At 40.9% G+C, this 16,819-nt stretch overlaps 1 protein-coding gene across 1 annotated transcript in view; it reads left to right on the top strand.

The window, feature by feature from the left end:
• Positions 1-6,517: 6,517 nt before the first annotated feature.
• ANKRD29 (ankyrin repeat domain 29) overlaps positions 6,518-16,819 on the top strand; it is a 28,514-nt gene continuing 18,212 nt past the window's right edge. Inside the window, exons 1-4 of the mRNA XM_030943187.1 lie at positions 6,518-6,608; positions 12,248-12,358; positions 14,087-14,185; positions 15,875-15,973. Coding sequence (XP_030799047.1) covers positions 6,588-6,608; positions 12,248-12,358; positions 14,087-14,185; positions 15,875-15,973 — 330 coding nt within the window. The 5' untranslated portion in view covers positions 6,518-6,587. The remainder of the gene's footprint in view (positions 6,609-12,247; positions 12,359-14,086; positions 14,186-15,874; positions 15,974-16,819) is intronic.

The raw sequence follows: 16,819 nt of genomic DNA, 5'->3' as shown, positions 1-16,819 counted from the left end.
GCAAATTTGATAGGAAGTTGGATATCATAGGAGGCCTCAGCAAAATGGCTGTGTAGTAAAAAGACCCAAAGTAAGAGTTCCCAAGAGGGATGAATGAATACAGTTGCCATCATGTTGTGTAAACTATTTCTATTAATAGATAAACTTTTCCATTTTCAGGTCCAGTTTTGTAAATTTCCCATTCTATTTTTGAAAGGTTTATGGGACACGTAAATAGTTAATACAGTTTTCCTGATAAGTCTGCAAGATTTATTTTCAAAGTAACTTTTGCTGTTTCTAATTATACCTATTCATTTCCAGGAGTGCATTAAAAAATAAAGAGTAACTCAAAGTACTTTCTTCATACACTAGTATGTAAAATAGACCCGTATTTTTTTAATATTATGGAAGTAAGGAACAGGCCATGTACTATTAATTCTACAGTTTAGCAAGGGAAAGATTAATGGAAATGGTAAACCAGGTGGGAAATCTTTTTGTTTATAGACTGTTTCATCAAAGTTATTACTGTTGATTTAAATGCATTTTCTTCAACATGAAGAATGTAAATTTAAAAAATAATGAAAAGTGCAATATACAACTTGAAGACTGTAATGTTCCTGATAATTACAAAATTGAAGTCAATCCATTAGCTTAGTTTTCCTTAAATTTTGCAATATTCCATCTTCAAATTAAAGTAGGTCCTACAACAAAGAAATCAACCAAACCAGGTTGTATTCCTTAAAGAATCACAGAAAAGTTCTTCCCAAATCCTGAAATCAGACTCATAACACAGGGTGAAAATGTACCGGAAAGGCATGACGGCATGAATTAACCTAATGCAGTCCTATGAACTAATCCTTGGAGTTGTCACTGTGTGGTAGGATTTACTGATTTCAGTGTCTCAAGTAGCAGATCTCTCCAAAGCTATGTTATGTTGAAATCTTTGTCTATGGAGTGCCAGAAAGAATAAGATTTTTGGCTTGAAATGAACAGCATCTTTTTTGTTCATAAAGATAAAAATTTAGGGGATTAGATACCACCTCAGCAGCAAGGCTGTGTGTATTTCTGTGCACTTTCACAGTGACACATTAATGGATCTGCTCTGGTGCTTTCCTGATTTAAAACTCCTTGTGCACACAAGGCAGGGCTGGAAGTAAAATACCAGTTTGCTGAGTTAATTTAGAAATGCCTCTCAGATCTGTCACTATTCCTCTTTTTAATCAAAATACAGTTTGAATAGCAATAATACATTGCACTCAAATTAATATCCACCTCATACTGTCCTAGCATTTTGCGTACAAACTTCGGCTAAGCACATGAGCAATAATCGATCTGAGATATGCCAGGAGGTTTTCTCTGTGGCTGTTCGAGTGTTTCAACATGAGATGAACAGTGCCACTCTCATTGAAAGAAGCAAGCCCAGTTACTCAACCCTGAGTGTTGTGAAGGAGCCAAAGGGTGTCAAGCCAAGAAGCAGACAAGGATTCCTTTAGGAATGAATATTCCTAGGTGGTATAGACTGCTGGATTAGGAATGATCAATACTGCCAGGCAGGGAATGGGCAAGCCCAGGCACTCCAGGGTGTAGCACTCTTTTTGGACATGTAGAAGCTGATGACACAAGTAGATACAGCATGCTTAGAAAGTATCACATTTATTGTGTATGGTATGTACCATGAATTTGCATTGTGCACCCTGAAAAAGGTCAGGTTCACCATGTCTTTGAAATGGGTTGAGGAAGCAAACATACATGAACGCCACAGCAGACTGCAGTGGACAGGCCTAGGATTTCCTGATGGTTTAGGGCCCATTTGTAGGTGCTGCAGAACATCTGCAAGTCCTGCGCAAATAGTGAGACTTCCCAGATTCTCACTGGATGAGAGAACACATGCACAGGGCAAAGGGAAGGAGCCATGGCACAAGACTTTGGATACTTTTCAGGCAGGAGAGGGGGCCAACATGGCTGTGCCAGACATCTTATAATAAGGTACATTTTCTGTACCAAAGATTGCGCTGCAGTTTAGAGATGTCTAAGCTAGCTATGGTAGTAGTAGCACAACACAGGCTGTCTACATTTGCAAGTACTGCAGCCTGACAGGAGTGAATCTGTAGAGGAAACACTGCTGAGGACCTAAAGTCTACAATGTACCCATTTCCTGGTGAGTTAGTTTTACTTCCAATTAGCTCTCTCTCAATCCCAGTTGGCAGCTGCAGTCCACTGAGTCTGCTCCTGGAGGAGTTCTTTGAGGTTAATTCGAACTGGATCCAGTTAGCATGGTACAGGATCCCTTCACAATAAGAAAAGAGCACCATAAGGGACACAATCAGGAGATTCACTTCAGCTATGTACTCCTCATCCAGACTAGAGCACTAAAGTAGCTGTCCCAGAGAGGTCAGCATGAATTGATTTAGCCAGCCAAGCAGTTGGATTTGCTGGTCTATGCAGATGTCCATGCTGGCACAGCAGAACTGCTGGTGGTGTCTGAGCTTGCCAGCTCAGTTCACAGCACAGTGCAGGATTTAGTCAAGATCAAAAATTATTTCAGCAACATAAAGAGTCCAAAGATTGAGAAAGAGACAAAAGTTTTAGAGCTGCTCTCTTACTGTGTGCTGATATTGAATGTTGCTGACAAAAACTGATGTGCAAAAACCTTAGGCTGATGGTTTCAAAAGTAGTATTTGTCTTGGTGTCATCATTTTGACTTACAAGGCAAAAGTCCGTAAGGAAGACAAACTGAGAAGTTATTTTTAAATATATTGGCACAAAAGGCTTGCCCAGGCCCACACAGGAGGTCATAGGCAGAAACATACACACTCATCTAAGAGGCAATGATCCAGGCTTTTGAAATCATGCAGAGAGAACTACAGTAGTAAAGAGCATCTATACCTTTAGCAAAATAGAAATAGAATTTGCTATTCGTGGTAGCCAGGCTTATTACAGTTGTTGTCTGGGTAAAATCAGGCTTCAAAATTTGTAACTGAAACTGCTGAAGATTGCCCCACTTTACATTTTAAATTGCCTTTTTTTTCATAGTTTGGATAAAGTAATTTATTTCTAGAAAAACATAGAAACCTATTTACATTTAAAAAATATTTAAATAACTAAATGTTATTTTAAGGAAGGACGACAATGCAGATACAGCTGAAATCAAAGACATTATACTAAGGTCTCCACCATTTGCAAAGCTTCAGAAAAAAAAGTAAATTACAATCAGAGAATAAATGTCATGGACCTTCATCAATGATTTTTATACGGGTGATATTGAAAGAAAAGCATTGACATTATTGACATACAGCCATACGGGAAATGACAAAAGCTATTGCAGAAACATATTTGTCAATGCAATATCTTCTGAGTTACACAGATGCAGTTGTGTGGCACACCCTGCAGTAAAGAGCTCTGGAGTCTGGAAGATGGCAGGCAAATTAACAGTTTTTTGAGATGGGGGCAGAATCCCATGTCACAGTTCACTGAAGTTACAAAACACACATTGACCATCTTGTCTGCTGAAATGGATTGATCCATTTCCATACACAGCAATATAAGGCAAACTTATATTGCTGTCTATTCACATTTCTAAATGGGTATTTGTTTATTTATTGCTGTTTTTTAAAGCAGATAGAAATTAATGTCACATTTGCATAAAAATTGTAAAGGTTTAGATTATAATCTCTGAAGGAATTTTTTTAAACCCAAAATTTCTGCTATTTCTCTTAATCATCCATATATAGATGTGCTTGAACTGTGCTGGCTCAGGTAAAGTTTTTCTGCGACTTACACAGAATGGTTGGATCAGCTTTTAAATGCAATAGTTTAATTTGTTCCTGCAATTCATCTTAGGTAGCCTTCAGATTTGAACAAAACAACATGACTCAGGACATTTGAAATAATCACTGTGATGAAATACTAGGTGAGAGGAATGCAGCCTGCTGCCCTACAGATGAATTCTGCCAAGCAGCTAACAAATCCCAACCAGTCCGAGTATCTTGCAATCTTAAATGTTGTGCCAAGACAAAAGAATAGAGGAGATGTGCAGCCCTAAAACACAGTATTCCCATGATAGTAACAGGCATGGAGTTTGCAGGGCCTCGGGAACTGAGGCTTGCCAGGTTTGTTCTTTTTAAACTTTTCTTGACCTCCCTCAATTTTGTTTTACATGGCTTATCTCTAACAGCAGCTTTTCTAATTGAAATGAGAATTAGTTTGGTTGTAATATGGAGCTGCAGACCAGTAAAAAAAGAGTCAGAGGTAAAAGCATGTTAGCAAACGTATAAAACTAAATTAGGCAGATCCTAGGGGGAAGAAGAAGAAGAAGAAGAAGAAGAAGAAGAAGAAGAAGAAGAAGAAGAAGAAGAAGCCATTAGCATGAACATCATAGTCCCTGAAATGACCAATTCCAGGTACTACACCTCACCATAACATCACAAACCACCACCACCAGAATGAAACCACCAACTCTGGGACTAGCAGAGCAGGGGAAAGGTGAGGATAACATCCAGAAAAGGAGTAAAAACTAGGAAGTTTTTAGGTTTTAACTGTAATGTTATTAATACTGATCTTTTTCTCTGTTTAGACGTCTTTCTTTTTCTGCTATAATTACATCTGCTCTAGTAATGATTCTTATATTAGACTCTCAAGATTCAGTTATAATAATTACAAATTCTTGGGTTTGTGTATATATATATGAGGTGCGTGTCCTCTGTGCCCATAAACAAGTGTAACTATAGGCAGACATCTACATAAAAAACATTGTTTCTATGTGCTTTCTGGGATAAACTTTCAAAGGACCACTGAAAAGGAGCATAATTTATATATGTATTTCTGTATTCAACTGTTCTGACAAATTATTGCACCTAAATATGAAAACAGAAAAGTCACAGGAGACTACGTGCAACTGAAAATAGGTGCAATTTCAGATTTTGTGGAGATATTAAGAAAAGCACTTTAATTTCTTTCCCCTGACACCCAAGATAAATAGAGACCCCAAAAAACAATATTGCTTTCATCTCCTTTTTTGTTGTTTATCGAAAGAATTCTTTGTATTTTTTTGGTCATGAAATTTAATATTTGGGTTGATTAAAGTGAAAAGTTTGGCATGTTATTCACAATAGATTGAATAAACACAGGGATTTTCCCAGGGTGAGGTAGGGAGTGTGTACAGTTCAGTAGTATTTTCCTCTTTCAGTGGACAATCATCACAGTGCAACTGGATCAGAGCAAGGATGACTCTCAGCTCTGCAATCTGCTGAATTTATTCGGTATTTTTAAGTTTAAGAAGAAATCTGAGTGATCAGCCAGGATTGTATGATCCCAGTAATTAAGGTTCACACCAGGCCATGCATTCTGAGATGCGCTGGTGCTATTATCAGCTTTCATCTGCCTGCCTCCCGTTTGTTTTACTGTATGCACAGATGCACAGACGAACATTGCCTCAGGAAAAAGATCTGCAGGAACCCCTTCACTTGCAGATTTGTAGAATAAGCTATTTGGATCTCAGCACAAGTATTTTCTCTCAATGCACGCACATAATTTTCTCGTGAATGGGATTTATGTGTGCACATCAAAAGAGGAAAATCCCTAAGGGCTCAGTTTAAACCAACAATAGCAAAGAAATTCAGGAATCTCTCACCAGAGCATGCCCTGCTTTGCCTACTTTATATCACGAAGACTTTGAATGAAGTCTGTGGCAGCCAGGCAAAACAGGACATGAATTGGCTTTATGACTGTTCATTTTTAAAGGCATACAATTAAGCCCTTAAGAATTTACTGGCTTCCTAATGAGAGCACATCAGCTGTGGGAGATAGTGTTGGTGATAGCTGGATGCAGGCAAGGTGAAGGAACCCTCACCCCCACCATGGTTTTGGGTGGCAGCACTGTGGCTGTGCTCACAACAGTGCCTCTTAACAGGTTTTGCTTAGGTATGAAGGGAAGAGGCTGTGAAATACAAAAGTGGTCTATGCAGGTGGCATTAGCACCGTGATGAGGATAGGGCTGGGGTGAAGGTGCTTGGGGTTTGGACCATTCCAGTGCTATTCCTGAGCTACAGAGGCCTGATCCATAGGTCTAAACCAGAGGCTGAGTGCTGTGGGTCTCCCACCCTGGGGGCTGGCTTCTCAGGATGCTGCTGGAGCAGGGGCCCATTTCAAATAATACTGATACCACTACTATTACTAATAACAACAACAACAATAAAACAATAATAATTACGCAACAAAAATAGCAATAACACATAATTTCCTGTAATTATATGAAATTGTATGCTGATATAATTAGTATGTGTTCGAATATAATTGATTCTGTTATAATGTGATATAATCTATTCTGCTAAGTAATAATAATAATGATGCTTAAATAATAATAATAATAATAACAATAATAATAGTAGTAATAATAATAATAATCCCAAATACTCCCTTTCCGCCCCAAAAAGAGCCTTTGAAGAGCAGTAGTAGCCGGCACCCCCTGAGCACCAGGTGCTGCTGCGGAGGGAGGCGCCGGCCCCGCGCCGCGCCCCGCCCCGGCCCCGCGCAGCCCCGGGCGCGGAGCGGTGCGGGCCGAGCTGCGCGGGCGGGCGCGGAGCGGAGCGGGGCGGAGGCGGAGCGCTGCGATGTGCAGGATGTCCTTCAAGGTGAGCCGGGCGCCTCAAGGGGACAGGGGCGCGGGGATGCGCGTTTGGGTTCCCGCTTTGCGCTTGTCATGCCGGCAGCCCGTGGAGCGCTCTGTCGTGTCCGTGGGTTTGGGGGTTTTATTTTTTTTAGGGAAAATGGTGTAGGGCGGAAGGAAAGACAGCAGTAATATCCTTCCCGGGCTTTTGGGTGCCCCGGGAGTGCTGCGGTGGCCGCTGATGGAGCGGGCGCTTTTCACAGCTGACAGCCCCTAAAGGGTGCGTGCCTTATGTTACATAAAATGCGAGCTCCGTGGAGCTTTACTCTGGCTCTGGGGTGACCGGGCTCCGTGCTGTGGATTTTGGTGCAGTCAGGAGCCTCCTCCTCACTTTTGCGACCATCTCTGCTGGTGCTGGTTGTGTAATAGTTAGGAGGCAGTCTTTATCCGTGCTCTTCCTTTCAGGCTGTGGTGGCCACTGAAGCCAGACTGGTTCGTTCCCTTTGCCAGATGTGATTCCTGCCACTTTTTATACTTCTTCCATCCAAACCCACACAAGAGCAGTCATTTCAAAAGATTGCCTCAAAGAAGTTTTTTTTTTAATCTAAGGACAGGATTAATAAGATTTTTTGGCAAAGAGGTAAACAAGCAGCAATTTACTAATGATGTTAACAGATAATATTTATGATGGATGATCTTCTCTGTTGTGCACTTTCTGGATGCTGTGCTTGCCCTTCTCTTATTGATCAGCAGCTCAGTGCCAGTCCTTTGCCATATTGCTTGTGTGGCATTTTTTGATTTGATGGATTATTCCCTGTACTTGCCTCTCTCCCGTCAGGGTGTCTCCCCCCTGGAATGCTGGTGCTTTGATGTCACCGTGTCAGTTCGATGGTGGCGCAGCAGGTGGTTCCCACCTGCAGTTAAAGCCCTCCTGTGGAGGCAGCAGAGAACCTTTGCTCCCAAGGCAGCTCAGTCTTACACTTGGTGGTGAAATCATAGAATGCCTTGGGTTGCAAGGGACCTTAAAGACCATCGTGTTCCAACCCTCTGCCATAAGCAGGGACACCTTCCACTAGACCAGGTGGCTCAAAGCCCCATCCAGCCTGACCGTGGACATTTCTAGGGATGGGGCATCCACAGCTTCTCTGGGGAACATGTTCCAGTGCTCACCACCTTCACAGTAAAGAATCTCTTTCAAATATCCACTCTAAACCTACCCCCTTTCCGTTTAAAAAAATTTGTCCTTATCCTATCCCCACATGCCCTTGTACAAAGTCCCTCTGCCTCTCTCTTGCGGGTGCCATTTAGCCGCTAGAAGGCTGCTCTAAGGTTTTCTCAGAGCTTTCTCTTCCCCAGGCTGAACAACCTCAATTCCCTCAGCCTGTCTTCTTAAGAGAGGTACTCATGATCATCTTAATATCCCCCTTCTGGATTTGCTCCATCAGGTCCATATCCCAATGTTGGAGGCCCCAGAGGTGAGCATAGTACTCCAGGTGTGGTCTTACCAGAGCAGAACTGAGGGAGAGAATCACTGTCCTCAACCTGCTTGTCTGGATTCTTTTGATGTAGCCCAGGATACACTTGGTTTTCTGGACTGCAGTCTCTGTGGTCATCCCCTTTTTGGTCCTGCGTTGGTCTCACACCTCATTTCTTTTTTTTCTTAGTTTTTCTGTCCCTTCATTCTGTCTATGTGAGTTTTTTCCCACCTTCATTACTCACAAGCATCCACCCTAACAGCCCCATGTTCCTGGTGATGCCAGCTTCTTTTTCTTTCTTATCCTTTTTCTTAAGCTTTCTTATCCTTGTTTATTTAACTTGTTCTTCTGGTCTTAGTTTCTGTTCTATCCCTATCAGTTCCTTTCCTGTGCCCTATTTCTCATGTTGTATTCCCTCAAGTTTTCCTGCTCTAAGTAGCTCACTGCTTTCCCTTCCCTCTGAAGAACTGCAGACCATACCTCCCTCCCTCTGTTTTCTCTCCCTTTCCTCTGACATTTTGTTTGGCATTTTCTCTTTCTCTCAGATCATGAACTTAACTTGGATTCTTACTCTTTGCCACTGGCTGTTCACATTCTCCATCTTATTATCCTACTTACCCATGGCATAGCATTTATCTTTCTTTCTCACAGGAATGTCCTCTCTTCTGCCACATTTTGCCTGACTAAAACATTCATATATAAAATCACCTTTTCTTTTTATCAGGATCCTTTATGTAGGATATATTGCTATCTATTAGATAGAACTCTGCTCCTAAGTTGCACTAGCCTTTTCCATCATGCTTGATCCTGATTTCCAGCTCTTCTTTAAACTTTTTTTTTCAATACCTCTTTCCCATTAGGACTGGTTTGGAAACTAAGAAAGAAAAGGGAAATTTCTTGCATTTCGCCAGCACAAGGAACAAGCCTGTGGGCAGACTAGCATTCTCTTTTTCCTTTCTTTTCTTTCTCTTTGTCTATTGCCCCTCTGCAAGATCCCTGTTTAAGAACTGCACTCTTTCTCCTCAGCAGTCACCCCACTGTCCCCTGCCCTTTCTCTGCAAACAGCAAACCAAAAGTAGGGCAGGGAGCAGGAGCTGGTGGTCACAGCATTTATACTTTCCCCCTCAATATTCCTGAAATGGCACAGATACCTTAGCACAATTCATTTGTTTTCTGTATCCCTGCAGAGAAACGGGTTTGTCAGATTTATAATATATATTTTCCTCTAGGCCATTTTTGAAGAAGTGTTTGTTCTAATGTCAATACAGCATGAATATAATGCCAGCTTTCCATCTTTGGGCTCTCATAAAAGCATACAAACAATCAAAATCATTAGCACAGCCAGATATTAAAATAATGCTTTAGAGAACTTGATGAAGTGAAGGAACTTTTATCCTGAAAGTTACTGATGCTGGTACAAGTGGCATAATGAAACAAGCAATTTTCATGAAAGCTATTAGCTAATCATTTTCAAATGTTTATTACATTCTGTTCCCAAGCTGTCAGTGCTGAGGATCCATTGTTTACTTTGAGGATGCTTTAGGAGCAGACTAGCTTTATGATAAGAATTACATAAAAATTTTGTCCAATTAATCTTTTGGAATTCAACATTACCTCTCCCTAGGGAGTATCTGATGAGACATGACTGAGTTCATAAGCGAACAGCAGCAGTCACATCCTGCAGCTTTAAACCAATTTATTGCTAAAAAATAATTCAATTAATTGGATTATTAACCCCAAAGTGCTGTCTTACATTTTGCCTACTAGTGATGTCAGTATTGCTGATGAAAATGAAGATCACAGAGATGTAGATGCAGAGACATAAACTGCCACACAGTACACAATGAGTCTGTACTTGTAAGGTGCCCAGATCATCTGAATGATTTTGCACTTTCATTCATTTTAGCATGTACAATAGCTCAGATTTGCATCTGATTTTTTTTAATCCAATCACTGGATGGTTGATGGTCTGAGTGTGCTGTATACTCTACTTTTATACAAGGGATCCCAAGAAACCCAGGAGCACAAGGTGAAGTAGAAGTGCTTAATAGGAGTCAGTTCAAATGAGAAAAAACTTAGTTTTGTGTCCTTGGTGCACTGGAGAATTCTTCCATTGCTTGGGTCTGATCCAAAGTATAAGGACAACTCTCCTGGAGAGCTACTGTAGGACATACAGGAGAGAAAAAAGAGGTAGGAATTTATGACTCATAAGGCCAAAGACTTTGAATTTCTCTACTTCCAGAGCAGCTTCACACTGGACATTTAGTTCTCTTCTCACATGACTGGTGAAAGCAGGTAAGGAGTTCCTGGATATGGATTCCAGTTCCTGCCTCCCTGACCACTGAAAGTGGTGGTGTATGATGAGCCATAATAAAATTCAGTCTGCTACTGTGCCCTTGTAGTTAAAACTGGGGTGGATTAAATAAATCTCTCCCTTTATGGATGTATTGCCATACCTCTAAATTTTCTAAAACTTTAAGGGATAGTTTGGGACAATAAAAGGTAAAGGATTTGGTTGTCCATTCTGTAAAGTCTAAACATAATTCTTTTGCAATAGCTTTCCAGTGAATATCATAATAACAAAGCCAATAAGGCAATATTCCTAACTTCCAGCTCTGTAAATAAATATACATCTAATAAATCAGAGCAGAAAAGGGCAACATGAGCCTCTGTGTGTTTAGGTCAATTGTTTGCTTTTACATAAAATTTTAGTGGTTCTAAGGGTAAAGATAGGGAGACACTATAATGTTGCTAGCAAGGAGGGTATAAACTACTATCTCTACTTTAATCAACATTATCTACAGATACTCCAGGGAAATACAACAGCTGTGAAAAGAAGATCAGAATTTAGCTTATTGTGCTTCCTAAAATTTTCAGACTCCTGCCCCTGCGTGTGCTGGTGCAAGAAATACCACTATCAATTTATAGGAAGTGACTTATAATTTACTGAATGGTTGGAACATCTCTCATCTAAAACAGCTGTCAGTTTTCCAACCTATTAATATTAAAAATACAACCCATGGAAAGTGCTCAGTGTGACAGACCTGGGATAGATTCAGATTCATGATTCTTGTGTCTACTGGTTTCTGCAAAGTTTATTGTCTTCATGTCAGTGAAGGCAGCAATTTAAACTGTGCTGTATATGTGCATTTTAATTATAAAGCATAAAACTATTGAATCCTGATTCCCTGCCATATTACATGTGCACACTGACATTTAGACAAGAATGCCTATGTAATTTCTGAAGCTGAATGATTGACTTTTATATCCACTCTGCACTCTCTCTGGGTTATCCTGAAGGCAGGGTTTGCTGCAAAGCAATGCCCCTGGGTATTTTTGACTCTGCTTTGGTGTGACTATTGGTGAAGTGATGTTTTACACCTCTGTAGGTGGTTTAGGCCCTTATTAAAAAATCAACAGCACAAGTCTGCTCTAGAATATGTATCATTGCCATCACAGTGTTTCCCCCCACACTTCACCCTGGCAGTGCTTACCTGTCAAGGTAGAATATTGGCAGCTTACTGCATCGATTAGGTAAAGAGGGTAGGAGCAAAGTCCATGTCTTTCCCTTCTGTCCTTTTCCTGTGCTGGAGCAGTCATCATTCACTCCTACCCAGGAGATATTGCACATGCCCACAGTCCCAGGGTGTTAATTCCAGGCAGGAGGTAGAACAAGCAGTCTGGGAGATGCATGAGCAATACATTTCCTGTATTGGAACTTTGTGTGCAAAAAAGAAGGGGATGACAGAGAGCTAATCCGAAACCCAAGAGGATGTCCTGCAGCAGGACATGTCAGCAGGATTCTTCAGCCTACTGTGGCCAGCCCCACCACAGAAGCAGACAATATAGACATCACTGAGCATGTTGTTTTCTGTGATGTTTCCCTGTGGATCTGGCCTAGTATCATCCTTTCTCATTACAGGGCAATCTAAGAGACATAGGCTGCCATGGACACAAGGAAGACTTGAAATAACATGAGGAAGCTCAGGAAGACTGGTCTCTTTAATTGCAAAAAGAAATTAAATTAGCTTCCTTTCCATGCTCTGGGCTTGAAAGAACAGCACATTAAGCTGAAACTTTCCTGTCTTGAATGCAGAATGTATGGGATGTGTATGCTTGCCTAGTGCATTTTCCAAAGGGATTTATTTCTGCTTTTTTTTTTTTTTTCCTTTTCCTTTTTTTCCACCAGAAAGAAACACCACTTGCCAATGCTGCATTTTGGGCTGCAAGAAAAGGAAACCTGGCTCTGCTCCAGCTGCTGCTGAACAGTGGGCGAGTAGATGTGGACTGCAAAGACAGCGTATGCACACAATGCACCTACAGCCACAGCACTCATTTTGCATCACTTTCCATAGCCCACCATGCAGAGGGTGTAGTAAGGATCTAACATGAAACATATGGATGTCTTATGGTACTTCAGGATGATTTAAAACCTTCTCCTGTCAGTAATCAAGCTTGAAACGTGAGATAAAATAGTGTGATGATTTACATCAGTGGCAAGGGGTTAAGAATTTGCCAGCACTCAAAAATGTGTCTTACACAGTTATTTGTGGTGCTGACATTACAAACACACATCCTAGCACCTCAGGCTTCTCTTTGCAAAGGAATGTCATTGCAGTAATAGATCACAGTGAAGAGGTGGCTGAATTGAGCCCAGGTAGCAATGATTCTGTCAGCTAACAGACCTTCTCATAATTAGAACAACTGCTGGCCTCCTAAATTCTTCCTCCTCCACCCAATCTCTGGACTGGGCACCAACATGAAGGCACAAGATTGCCAAGCAAGAGGAGCCCATACACATGACAGATTTCGTGGGAATTTCCTTACTGTAATTGACATGGGTTGAAATTAGTTTTGAGATTATAAATGGGTTGATAACACAGATAATGAGCAGGTCTTTCTGTTCTGCCTACAACACATGGAGAGATACTTGATTGTGCTGAGTCAAAGAGCAAGGGGAAAAGGAGGGTGAGAAGTTCCAGGTTTCTTTTGTTTAGCATTGGGACTGACTGACACAGAGTCATGCTGGTGTTGGTAAGGACTGATGCCACTTCCAGCCCAAAACATGAATTGCCACAGCTTCTCTCACTTTGAATACCTTCAAAGTGTAAGAGATTTTTCTAAGCCCATTGACTTTAATGTATCTTTTCATTTTCATTTCATTTTTGCCCTGTAGGCAAGTATTTGTCCTACAGCACTTCTGGAGCTGCTGCTGTGACTGTCCTTCTGACAAGGGGGGGAAGGTTGTTCAAATAGAGGCTTGTAGTAAACAGGACAGAGATCAGTATAAAAAAATAAAGTCACTACTGTTCATTTTTTCTCAAAAAAAGGCTAACTTTGGACAAGGACTTTCACACTGCACTGCAATAATAATTGTATCAGACATACACATTTTCAGACATACACATTCTCTAGACTAAATGTTTTTTTACAATTAAGACCGCATGTTTCTTTTTTGTAACGTCACCCATTCCTTCTTTAAATTGAGCTGTTCTGTGTGAATGGTTTTGAAGGATGTGTTTCATCCTTATGCATGTGGTTTCTGCATATTGTCCATACACTGCATACATATAAATCTTACTTCATTCACTGGAAGTGACCTTATAGTGTACTGAGGGAGTTGAACACAGATTTCTGTACAGAAAGTTCTCTCTTACAATGTGAAGAGTCACTGAGTGAGTTTGCTCTCATTATTTGGATAGGGAATTGCTGTTCAAATCACCCAGCCCCTTCTCCTGACTATGACTCAGAATTCTGAGTGACTCAGCTGAGTCACTCAGCTCCTGTGTCTGAGGTTATTCTTCTGGAAATGATGCAAAGAACTTTGGTATTCTCTGCTTAAAAAGAGAAAAAAAAGCTGTTTAAAAACTAAGCCCATTCTTTTTATATTTGTTGCACTTATTTTGGGACAATAAGGTATCATAAGCTCCCTACAGCTTTTTGGCAGACATGCTGTCTCATCCAGACAGCCTGATTCATTGCTGTAGGTGTCTGTTGAAGGTACTGACTTGTTTTTCCTTACTCCCAGCTTGGCACAACAGCTCTGATGGTAGCATCTTACTATGGCCACATAGATTGTGTACGGGAGTTGGTGTTGCAAGGAGCAGATATCAATCTGCAGAGAGAGGTAGGATTCAAACAGGGCTTGATTAAGTGACTGTTGGTTACAAATAATAAGAGTGTTGTTCTGCTGCTTGTTGCCAATTGTTTCTTTGTCATTTGCTGTATAGTGTATTTATAACATGTATAGCAGGTTCTGTTCTGAGGACATCAGGGAATCAGATATCTGGAGTTTACAACAGAAAATCAGATACCAGAGGTACATTTATAATAACTCATGAAACTTTTTCAGCACATCTGGTTGGTGAGGGTCAGTTACACCTGGGATGTAACCCCCCATGGCTATGCCATTTATGTATTTGCAGTTTTACTTTTTGGCACAACAGTTTACAGATCTCCAGATGGGATAAATAATAAGAAGACCTTTACCATTTGATTTGCAGCCTGGTCATTAAAACAGAGTGGATGCCGTTGCTAGCACAGGGATTATTTTTGACTCTGTATGTTTTGGAGTTTCTGCCTTTTAGTCTGAGTCAACTCATCTCTAGCAGCCACACAGCTTTATCATCTGTACCCTTCCCTGCATCTCTGCTTGGCATTCAAGGCATGTCTTGCACCATGACATCAGCATGGAAGGGACATCAGCAACTGATTTTTTGGGGAAATTGCCTTTCGCTCATACTCCGTGCAGACAGTTGTAAGGATTGCAGTTGCTCTGGTCTGCATGTTGACTGCTCAAAGAGCAGAATTGCTCTGGGACAACCACTGGTTTTAAGAGAAGAGGAGTGTAAGGAGGGCATGAAATTACGTGGGATGGTGGCAGGTAATGCAGGATAGCAGTGTGCTCATTGCTCAAACAGTACAAGCCAAGGTTTCTTACTTTCTTTGGTTACCTGGAACCAGAGCATTAATCTCATGCTGACATCTGCAAGTTATTGAGTCAGTGAATGCCCTGTTTTATGATGTAGGTGTCTTTGCACTTACTGGCCTAAACTTGCTCTAACCATGACTGTCGGTGTCTTTCAGTGGGGTCCTGTTCTAACAAAACATGTACTTAAATACGTCCCTTCCCTTAGGTAAACATTGCTTGGAAAGAAGCAACAAAAGAAAAAGTTAAGAACAGTTTTATGGAGCTGCGCTTGATTATCACTCAGAAAATACTGATTGAACAAGCCAACAAAAAAGAAAAAACACTGAAAGCCTCCAAAATCACTCTGTTGCAGAAAGGGAGCAAAACAGATGAAGTTTAAGCACTAAAGATCAATGGCACTGTTCTGCAACTAAATGTGGTTACTCCAACCACTGCTCTTGTTCTCTGAAGTTATTGTGAAGTTCAGGGAAAAGAGAGTCCCATAAATGTGCCCAGGAGAGCAGGCTCTTAAATTATCTAAATGGGGCCATGTAATGTTGTAAAGGCTTTGGGCACTGGAGTGAATTTCACATCTAGCTCCCATTTCCTGTAGTTTCTACATGGGGTGAGAGAGCCCAAAGTCAAGAAAGCCTGCATCTATCTCCCTTCCTTCCCTTCCTTCCCTTCCCTTCCTCTCCTCCCTCCCAAATGCTGGACAGATTTTTCAGTGCAGTGGGAAGAAGACTGAGTTAAGATACCTGGTGTCCTCTGGAGTCTTCAAATTCATCATGTCTTTTCAGCTGATATTCAACTTATTGAGCTCGATACTTTTTAATTTGAAATGTCTATACTTCAGTCAAGTGTGTTATGTGTTTGTTACTATTTTATTCCATTTTTCCTTTACAGTCAGGTGCAACATCTCTGTTCTTTGCTGCACAGCAAGGCCACAATGATGTAGTGAAGTTTCTCTTTTCATTTGGAGCCTCCACTGAATTTAGGAATAAAGTAAGATGATGTGTCTATTTTTGCATGCTGATACATCCTGACAGTCAAGGCTGGGTTTTTGTATTCATATGAAACATGACAGGGAAGTGTTAAGATGATGAAATTTCCTCACGTGAACAGTTTTGAGTAATGGAACACATTGTGAAATATTAACTTTGGACTGGCTTTTCCTACCTGGACTGAATGGCATAAGTTCATCAAGGTCCCTTGATAGTGATATGAGTCTTTCTTCATAAGCCATCCTCCAATACAAGTTCAAAGGGTCTTTTTGTACATACCAAGTAGGATTCTGATTTAGGTGTTTATGTCCTCTGGTTGCATAGAACTTACATTTTATCGACACTGGGATGTCTCTGCATGCCACCATAGGATACATAAGAATATAATGCTTCCAGTCCTCCCTAAATTCCTACTTTCCTATCTGGGATAAGAAGATGAAATGCACCTCAGAGCTTTTATTTCTTTATTCAGGCAAGTACTTTTCCAAAATCTTCTTAGAATAGCCAAAAGCACAGGTGACAGGACCTGGGTTCCTCACCCCTCATGGGGTCAACAGCCGCAAGATCAGCAGTTCATCACTGACAGCAGTACATCAACCAATTTTTTTTGCCCAAGCCAGTATTGGCACCTCTGCTGTCAGCAAACAGGGGGAAAAGCACCATATTTTCATGAAGTATACTTGTTCTTGACATGCTGGCTACATTTTGAAGCATTTGCATTGTCTGGGGAGGAGGACACTTGCCAGTCACTTATCCTGGGATCCCTAGTGATGTCTTTGAAGAAGCATTAGTTCTTTACTCCACATTAATCAATTTCTCAGGATATTTTAGTCTGTGATTTGAATGA

This window comes from Camarhynchus parvulus, chromosome 2, assembly GCF_901933205.1.
Source record: "Camarhynchus parvulus chromosome 2, STF_HiC, whole genome shotgun sequence".
NCBI classification, from domain to species: Eukaryota; Metazoa; Chordata; class Aves; order Passeriformes; family Thraupidae; genus Camarhynchus; species Camarhynchus parvulus.
This window is presented reverse-complemented; position numbering and strand designations above follow the sequence as displayed.